Source organism: Octodon degus, unplaced genomic scaffold (assembly GCF_000260255.1).
Source record: "Octodon degus isolate 3935 unplaced genomic scaffold, OctDeg1.0 scaffold00393, whole genome shotgun sequence".
Classification (NCBI taxonomy): Eukaryota; Metazoa; Chordata; class Mammalia; order Rodentia; family Octodontidae; genus Octodon; species Octodon degus.
This window is the reverse complement of record NW_004524969.1, coordinates 220,399-229,522: the sequence shown is the minus strand read 5'-3', so window position 1 is coordinate 229,522 and position 9,124 is coordinate 220,399. Positions and strand designations below refer to the sequence as shown.

Below are 9,124 nucleotides of genomic sequence, written 5' to 3'. Positions count from 1 at the left end.
TACACACACACACACACACACACACACACACACAATCTATGAGCCGCTGATGACCCAAGGCTGTGTCTATGGTGTCATTCACTGCTGTCCTGCACAACTCAGCAGGCACTGAGTAACAATACCCGTGCCCACAGCCCATGTACAAGACCCGCAGCTTGGTCTCAGGTTGCAGCCGGAAAAGCAGATACAAGCAGCCACTCTGCCTCCTGGGCCCTGTTCTGAGTGCTCCGTGCTTGTGAACGTAGCCTCCAGATCCGCTGCATGTGGATGCTGTCTTGGACAGAAGCACTAGGTCAAAGTCCAGGAGGTCAGGCTGCCCTTCTGCACAAAATTGCACCCTTCACCTGACGTCCGGAGCTGCAGCTGCGTGCAGGCATGGCCACTGCATCAGGAACAGCAAGGCAGACCCTTGTCATAGTGCGCTTACAGGGCTAGCAGATGCCTCAGACGTTGGCCACCACGAAGTGCCACCAGGAGCTGTCCATGGTGGCAGAGGGGCCACAAGAGGCCCGCTGACCCCATCTAGACCCCACAGCTGAGAGGGCCCCCAGACCGCTTGTATGCAAGCGTCAGTCTGGAAATTGCTAGAGCACCACTTCTCAGACCCATTCCAGGTTTCCACAGCCACGGGACATTGCAGAGAGACCCTGTGGTCTGTTTTACCAAGCCTAGGGGATTCCGGCATAGACTGGAGCTGCACAACTGGGGTCCTGGTTCTGGCTCTGCTCTTTGCCTGCTTTGTGACTGGGGGTAAATTATGCAACCTCTCTGTGCCAGTTTGTTCTTCTGTGAAAGGGGAAGATGGGCACTTTCCCAGAGATGTCAAATTGTCAGCTAAGTGCTGGTTAGATGACAAAGCTACTGGGGGTCAGAGGGAGTTCTGAATCCCAGAGCAGGGTGGGAGGGCTCACAGGTTCTTCACTTTGCCTTTCCCTCTTTCTCTCATTCTCAGCGCGGGGCTTCTAGGCCTGTCTGGGTCTTACCCCCTCGGTCTGTCTTTTCCCTTTCTCATAGCGCGTGCGGATGGGCCCCTCGTCCTCCCCCGTCCCCTCACCCTCCCCCAGCCCCACGGACTCCAAGCGCTGCTTCTTTGGTGCCAGCCCAGGACGCCTGCACATCTCTGACTTCAGCTTCCTCATGGTTCTAGGAAAAGGCAGTTTTGGGAAGGTGGGGCTCTGGGGTTCTGGGGCCAGGGGAGGAGGTGGGTGCAGAGGTCGGGGTTCTGGTCCTTGAGGGATCGTAGGAGTCTGGGTTCCCAAGTCTGGGGCTGGGTTGTGCAGCTCGGGTTCCTGGAGGACAGGAGCAGAGATGCCCGTGCTTTCCCTGAGGGGTGTCCGGTCCCGTGAGAGAGCAGGAAAGAACTGCTTGAAAAGAGCTGGGCCAAGCTCCGTGCACCAAGACGCCGAGCGGGCCAGCCCACTGGACCTCTTTGGTAGGTGATGCTGGCCGAGCGCAGGGGCTCTGATGAGCTCTACGCTATCAAGATCCTCAAGAAGGACGTGATCGTCCAGGATGACGACGTGGACTGCACTTTGGTGGAGAAACGTGTGCTGGCTCTGGGGGGCCGAGGTCCCGGCGGGCGGCCCCACTTCCTCACCCAGCTGCACTCCACCTTCCAGACACCGGTGAGGGAGAAGGCAGAGATCCGGGTCCTACCTCTTGCCTCTGGCTTAGGTGTCTGCAGGGGCGTGGCTGGGTGGGCGGGAAGGCTCATTGGCGGGTGTGGCCAGGATGCAAATATTCTGGGGGCGTGGCCCGGTGGAGGGCTCCCTAGGTGGGCGTGGCCAGGATGCAGGCGTTCCACTGTAGCTGTTCAGGTGAGCGGGCTCCTTGGTGAAAATGTCTGGGCCGGATGCAGGGGCTTTGAGGGGTGTGGCAGATGAATAGGGTGCTGAGTGATGGGGTCACTACTTTAGCGGTCTTGCTGAAGGATGCACCAAAAAAAAAAAAAAAAAAAAAAAAAAAAAAGGATGCACCAGACACAGGTGTTTAACCTCAGATTGTTGCAGGAAACAAGGAGCAAGACATTTAAGGGCTTGGGGAGGGCATGGCCTCTTCCAGAGGTTTGGGATGGGTGTGACTACCTTCCTAAAATAAAAGTAACACCTACAAGAGAAGCCTCACACCTTCTGCCATAAGTTGCCAGAATTACAGGGGTGTGTGGCCAGATGTGGAAAGACTCTTTGATGTGTCGGGTTTCAGCGGAGTGGTTGGGACCTCAGTATTTGGTTCCAGGGAGGTGAGACCCGGAATCCAGAATCTGCACTTGTACTGAGGGCAGGACAGATATTTCCTGTCTAGGGGGACTATCCCTGCCTCTTAGCCCCACTCATCCCCCAGGACCGCCTGTATTTCGTGATGGAGTATGTCACCGGCGGCGACCTGATGTACCACATTCAGCAGCTGGGCAAGTTTAAGGAGCCCCATGCAGCGTGAGTCTTTGCAGGAGCGAAGCGAGGGCCATGTGGCGAGGGTCCGGTCCCACCCTTGACCGTCTGGTTTCTCCTGCTCCACCAGGTTCTATGCAGCAGAGATTGCCATTGGCCTCTTCTTCCTCCACAATCAGGGCATCATCTACAGGTCAGCAGCCCCAGGACTTTCCGGGGAGGAAAGTCAGAGCCCTGGAGGAGAAGAGATTGGAACCTACAGCTCCACCTGCTGAACTCAACCCTTCCGAAATTCTGCCAGGGACCTGAAGCTGGACAACGTGATGCTGGATGCTGAGGGACACATCAAAATCACTGATTTCGGCATGTGCAAGGAAAATGTCTTCCCAGGGACCACAACCCGCACCTTCTGTGGGACCCCAGACTACATAGCCCCCGAGGTAACCCCAAGCCTCTGCTTGCTTGGGACATGCTCTTACATCCCTTATCCTGAGTTGGGTAGTTCTAAGAAAGCCCCTGGAACTCTTCAGGAAGGAGGCCTATGTGCTGAGCACTCCCAAGAGGAGGGAGCAGGTCTCTGAACAGGCAGAGTGGGCAGGACTGGGGGTGATGTTCTGAGGAAGCAAGAGCAGCTCCTGGGAGTTCTGAGCCAGCCCAGGCTGGACTTTTAAGAAGTAGAAGCTATTTTTAGGGTGCTCTGAGGGGGCCTAGCCCCCAAGAATACCATGCCCACATGTGGAGGCTGGGTCTTGTGGGTGCTAGCTGGGTAGATTTACCTTGGGCATTTGGTTACATGAGCGCTCCCTGCTCAGTAGTGTGTGTGTGGGGGTGGGGGGTGGGGGGTGGTGGAACCCAGGCCTGCAGCAGGCACGTGGTGTACTCATCTTCTGCCATTCCAGGAGGGCAGAGCCAGGTCCCTGAGAATGCTAGGGCAGTAAGTGCCATCCCTTGAGTATTTCCAGTGGGCAGTGAATTGCTCTGATTTTGTAAAGGGTCGGAGCTGGTGTCCAAGTGTCTGTATAGATGGGTTGTGCATGTTCCTGACTTTCCTAAGGGTGTAAAACATGTTGCATGGAGGGTGTTGCCTTTTTTGTTTCTTCTTGTCTTTTTGAGACAGGGTCCCATTATGCAGTTTAGGCTGGCCTGGAGCTCACTTTGTAGCCCAGGCTGGTCTTGAGCTTGCAACAATCCTTCTTGCCTCAGTCTCCCAAGTGTTAGGATTACAGGCTTGCACTACCATGACAGGATCTTTTGGTCTTTTTAGCTGATCAATGCTAGTGCCCGAGTAATAAATGTCAATAGTCATAAAACCTGGCTGGGAATAGAATCACCTTCAGAAACTTAGAAAGTTATATTTTTCTAACCATAACTGGCTGATGGAACCCAGAACTCTTCAGGAATGGGAATACTTTTTTTTTTAAAGTCTTTCGATAACTTTGATGTTTTTTCAGGTTTAATAATGTCTGTTCTCAGGGCCGGGTAGATGGCTCAGTGGAATAAGCACTTCCCTAGCAAGAGCAAGGGTCTGAGTTCAATTCCTGGTTGTGGAAAAAAAAAAAAAAAAAAGTCTGCTCTCTGAGATTTGGCCCCTTGCCCCTGAATGGAAGGAAGGGAAGATCCAGTAATGCAAATAGTCTAGATGGGTGGAACTTGTGACTAGGTCCTTATGTAGCCTTTGTATTTGAAAATAAAACACTCTATGCAGGTAAACTTTGTTTCCTGAATTTTCCAAGGGGTGGAGCTCTAGCCAAAATATTCATTCAGAATAAGAAGACTGTGTGGAAAACACTTGAAGTAGGCAGCGATCTGGGTGTGAGTCGAGAGGGGTCCGGGTTCCCAAGGGTAAGTCAGGACTCCGCATTCTCTACCCTGCTCCAGATCATTGCCTACCAGCCCTATGGGAAGTCTGTCGACTGGTGGTCCTTTGGGGTTCTGCTCTATGAAATGTTGGCCGGACAGGTAAGGAAGATGGAGAGGTGTTGGCTGCGGAAGGGGTACAGGGTTGAGCGCCCCCTCTTCCGTCAGGAGTCAGGAGCTGCAGGATAAAGATAAGGATGTACCAAGACTTAGCCAAGGTTGAGTGCGTGGCGCTGTCCGAGGTCCTGAAGACGTCTCTTACCTCGAAGGCCAGGAATCTTTTGCTGCTGTTGGTGTCTTGTTTCTGTTTTTGACATCATGGGCCTTGTTAGCAGTCTAGAAAAACCTACAAACCCTTTCTCAAAATAATGTTTCCAACCCCTTCTGTCCCTCTCAGACAGCAGACAGCTATCTTTCCCCCAATAAATTCTACTCTTTAGGAAAAGGTAAGGGGTTGGGGAGATAGCTCAGCAGAAAAAACACTTGCCTGGCAAGCACAAGGTCCTGAGTTCAATCCCTGGTTCGGGGGGGTGGGGTGGGGTGGGTGGGTTGTTTTCGTGTGCACAAATACAAATGATAGAATGACCAAAGAAAGGAATAATTGGGAATAATTGAATGTAGTTTTCAAAACGTAAGGTTCAATTAGTCTAACCTAACTATACAAGCTATCTGAATATTAAAAGTTGGAAGCTGGAAATATGTTCAGTTTCTATTCAGCTCATTGAGCAGTGGGCTCTAGCAATCGTATGAAGTAAAGAGGAAGGTCAAACAGTAATTTTGAGGCAGAAATGATAATTAGAAGTGCCTGTGATTATCGTTGGTGGTGGTTTCATAAGTATAGCTGTTGTAGCTATTGCCTTTTTTTTTTTTGGTGGCCGGATCAGCCCACCCTGGGGGTGGGGCTAGCTTGGCATGTGGTACCAGGGACTGAGTTTATGGTCCCTGAGCGCTTGCCTAAGCTTGTCTAAGCATGTTGCCTATATTCTTAACTGGAGGAAATACTAACCTTCAGCGGGTGGCTCAAAATGGGTAGCACACCAGTTTTTTCCTGTCCAAATCCACAGCCCCCTCAGTGGTACAGACAGACCAGCTAGATTTCAAGATATGAGCCTTTGCCCTGTTGTTGCCTCCCCTTGCCCCAGAAGACTGGGAGGCATTCAACTAAGGAGGAGAAGGCATTTACAGTCTCTCCTGCACTTTTCCTCTCTTCTATTTAAATGATATGTTGTGTAATTGACACCCCATTTATTTGCATAGCCAATAAAGAGAGCCGGGCAGTACAGAGGTAGCAGAGGGAGGCAGGGAGGTGAAAGGCTGGAGCTCTGGAGCTCTGGTGGTTTGGTCAGCTGTCCTCCCAGGAAGCTGTCAGTGTCCAGAGGGGTGGCAGTGCGTGTGGCATCAGCGGTTGGTCATGTTTGGGGGGGGGCTAGGAGGGTGGATGTTTGGGGGAAGTCTCTAACTTTATTCATTCCACTTCTGTAGCCACCCTTTGATGGGGAGGATGAGGAGGAGCTGTTTCAGGCCATCATGGAGCAAACAGTCACCTACCCCAAGTCCCTATCCCGGGAAGCTGTGGCCATCTGCAAGGGGGTGAGGGCCCCACCTCTCAGAGTGCCCAGAATCAGCACCTGCACCCCCTGGCCGCCTCTTTTAGGGAGTGCGCCGTTCCTCAAGTCACTTGACTTGCATCTGTTGGACACGCTGATTGAAAGTAGTTTGCAGGATGCCATGACCCTGTCCCCCACTGGGTCCCCACTGCCTGGCCATTGCCAAGGGCTGTCTCTCCAGACCTGGGGTGGTGGTGGTGGGGTCACATAAGCCTAACCCCTAAAGCTTGTATTCCTGGGGTCTCCCTTGAAGTCCCAGAGTTAGTGCAGAAGGAAATGCCCAGCCGAGGAGGTCTGCAGCACTTTTTCTCGTGGGTCCCGCTCCTTGCCTCTCTGACGGGCTGTCTGGGTCTCTGTCTCTGCCTGTGCCTCTCCCTGCACCTGCTGGGGTTTTCTGTGTTTCTCCTTCTGATCACTGTCTCCTTATGTCTGCACCCGCCTGTGGCTGTCCTCTTCTCTGGGCTCTGGGACCACCCCTCCATGTCTCCCCTCCTCACTTCCTGGGTTTCTCTGCCCCTCACCCTCTCACACACTTCGGTTCTTTTTCTCTGTCCACGACTTCGGCTCTGGGGCTGGAGTTCCTCTTCCCTTTCCTATTCCATTCCCATTTGTCTTGTTCCTCTTTCTTCCCCCTGCCCATCTGTTCCCTTCCCTGTCTTTCTTCCGGGCCTCCGTGCCCATGTTGCTCTGACCCTCTGCATCCTTCTCCATTCTTTGGGCCTCCATCCATCTGTCCTGTCCATCCGTCTGTCTGTCCATCTCTCTGTGTTCTCCACAGTTCCTAACTAAGCACCCAGGGAAGCGCCTGGGCTCCGGGCCTGACGGGGAACCCACGATCCGGGCACATGGCTTTTTCCGCTGGATCGACTGGGAACGGCTGGAGCGATTGGAGATCGCGCCTCCATTCAGACCTCGCCCGGTCAGTCACCCTCCCACCCCAAAGCAGGTCTTCAGCCCTAAGCCTCAGAGCATGGGCCTTGGAGGAGGAGCGGGGTTCCCCTGGCCCAGAAGGGGTGCAGAGACCACGCGCGGGTGCAGATCCCGGGGAAGACAAGACGTAGATTCCCGCAGAGCCAGCAGAACCCCAATTCCTTCCTCCTGCATTCCCACAGTGCGGTCGCAGCGGTGAGAACTTCGACAAGTTCTTCACGAGGGCGGCGCCAGCGCTAACGCCCCCGGACCGCCTGGTCCTGGCCAGCATCGACCAGGCGGACTTCCAGGGCTTCACCTACGTGAACCCCGACTTTGTGCACCCGGACGCGCGCAGCCCCACCAGCCCCGTGCCCGTGCCAGTCATGTGATGTCACCTGCCGCCGCTAGATGTCCCCCCGGCCCCTCAGAGTCGCGCTCCTGCCCTGCAGCGTTCTGGCCGCGGTCCACCGTCCCGGGCTCGAGATGCCCCTCCCAACGGCACCTGGCCTTCTAAACACCCGGTCTCTAGAGCCTTCCTTCCTGCGTTCTAGATCCTGCTGTGCTGAGCCCCGTATTCGCCACCACCCTGGCCCTGAGGGGTTCTGGGTTCCATCCCGGTAGTCCCCGCCTCCCCCCTCCCATCTCCAGGGGGTGGGGAAGTTTCATGGGGTTGCCCCCCCAGACTGGGGCCCAGATCTTCCCGGTCCTCCGAGCCCCGTCCACCTCCGCTCCGGTTGTCTAGTAAGTGGGAGGCCGCGCCCCGCTTCCTGGGATTCCGAGGACCGAGGAAAGGGCCTTCCTCACTGTTCCCAGCCAGCTTGTGTTCTAGACCCCCATGCCGAACCCAGCCACCCCTGCCCGTGCATGGCTCCGGTGTCTCTGGGAACCACCGCCTCTCCTCCCCACCCTCCCCGGGGCCTACCGCCTCTGGGAGTTCCCCTCCCCTTCGCCTCTTCCACCCTGCCACAGCTGCTGGAGAATAAATTTGGTATGCTGATGCGGAAGTGTTTGGATGTTTTCTTGTAAGCTCGGAGAGTGGAGGGGGTGCGAGGGTGGGACAGTGGCTCCACAGAGACAAACAGAGAGGTGGGGTGTGAAGGGGGAGCGCACATCGCAACTTGATGGGGGAGAGAGACCGCCTCAACTTCACAGATCAGACACGTACCCCTGGATCCCTGGGAGAGTGAGACGGACCATGTTCACTATGACAGACAGACAGACAGACAGACAGACAGACACACACACACACACACACACACACACACACACACCTGGAGACCCAGAGATAGGGTAGTCCTTCGAAAGGACTCCGGGCAGAAGATCAAGGGAAGACACCCCAGGACCGAAAAGCTCCAAGAACCAGACAGAACCGGGAAGCTGGGCGCTCACGGCAGGCATACCCTCCCGCCTCTTCTCCCCTGACCCACTTGCGAGTCCAGCCAGTGGAGGGGGCCCGTGCAGATAGACTACATTTCCCATATGCCATCACGGCAGACCCTTCCCCCAGGTGCAGCCCCTGGTCGCGGGGGCTGACGGGGAATGTAGTCCTCGCACAGGGCAGGCCGGGGGGTGACGGCTGCCTGTGTGTGCGGAGGGGCCCGAGCCCCAAGCCCCGCAGGTTGAGCGACCTGCATCTCTTCTTGCCTGCAGGTTGCGGGCTTCAGAGCCCCGGTCCAGGGGGACATCGAGCTCCTTTCCTCCCACGCACCTCCGCCGCACCCCCGGCCGTGCCCTCGGCGGGCAGCTGCCCCTTTAAGAGTGGCCCCGCTGACATCACGGCGGGGGTGGGGGGGCTGGCCAGGCTCCGGCTTGGCTTCGCGGCGGCTGCAGGACCCGGCTCGCTCCGCGCCCGCCCGCCCGCCACTGGGACCCCGGCCCGGGACGCCCTTCCGCCCCGCCCGCCGCCCAGACCCCAGCTCTGCCCGGCTTGGTCCCCGGGTCTCCGCCTCTGCCCCTCGTCCCCCCTCCTCGGTGCCCGCACCTCCCGGCTCAAGGTCTCCGGGGTGCAGCATCCCGGCCCGAGGCCTCCGCGCGCCCCCAGCCTCTCGGGCGCCCTGACCTCCCCGCTCGCCCGGGCTCAGCCTCTGAGCCTCAGTGGCCGTGCAGGCCGGGGTCCCTCAGCTGCGGCTTGGCCCCTCGCCCCCTATATCTATAACTCCGGCCGCGGGACCCAGGGGCTGCTATCCAGCCCCAAGGTCTCTGCAGGATCCGCGCCCCGCTTTGGGCGCCTGTATCCCCCCGGCCCGCGCGGGCGCCCCGCCTCTCCGCCGCCCCCATCCCCATTCCCAGGCCGGCGCCCTCCTCCTCGCGCCCCTCAGCGCCCCTCCTCCTCCGCAGCAGCCAATGAGCGGCCGCCGGTGC

At 56.9% G+C, this 9,124-nt stretch overlaps 1 protein-coding gene across 1 annotated transcript in view; it reads left to right on the top strand.

Annotated features, from left to right (window-relative positions):
• The window catches only part of Prkcg (protein kinase C gamma), a 17,249-nt gene extending 9,878 nt beyond the window's left edge, over positions 1-7,371 (top strand). The window contains exons 10-18 of the mRNA XM_004648358.2: positions 1,015-1,167; positions 1,437-1,625; positions 2,341-2,432; positions 2,518-2,580; positions 2,689-2,827; positions 4,266-4,346; positions 5,727-5,834; positions 6,630-6,770; positions 6,964-7,371. Coding sequence (XP_004648415.1) covers positions 1,015-1,167; positions 1,437-1,625; positions 2,341-2,432; positions 2,518-2,580; positions 2,689-2,827; positions 4,266-4,346; positions 5,727-5,834; positions 6,630-6,770; positions 6,964-7,152 — 1,155 coding nt within the window. The 3' untranslated portion in view covers positions 7,153-7,371. The remainder of the gene's footprint in view (positions 1-1,014; positions 1,168-1,436; positions 1,626-2,340; positions 2,433-2,517; positions 2,581-2,688; positions 2,828-4,265; positions 4,347-5,726; positions 5,835-6,629; positions 6,771-6,963) is intronic.
• The last annotated feature ends 1,753 nt before the right edge of the window (positions 7,372-9,124 follow it).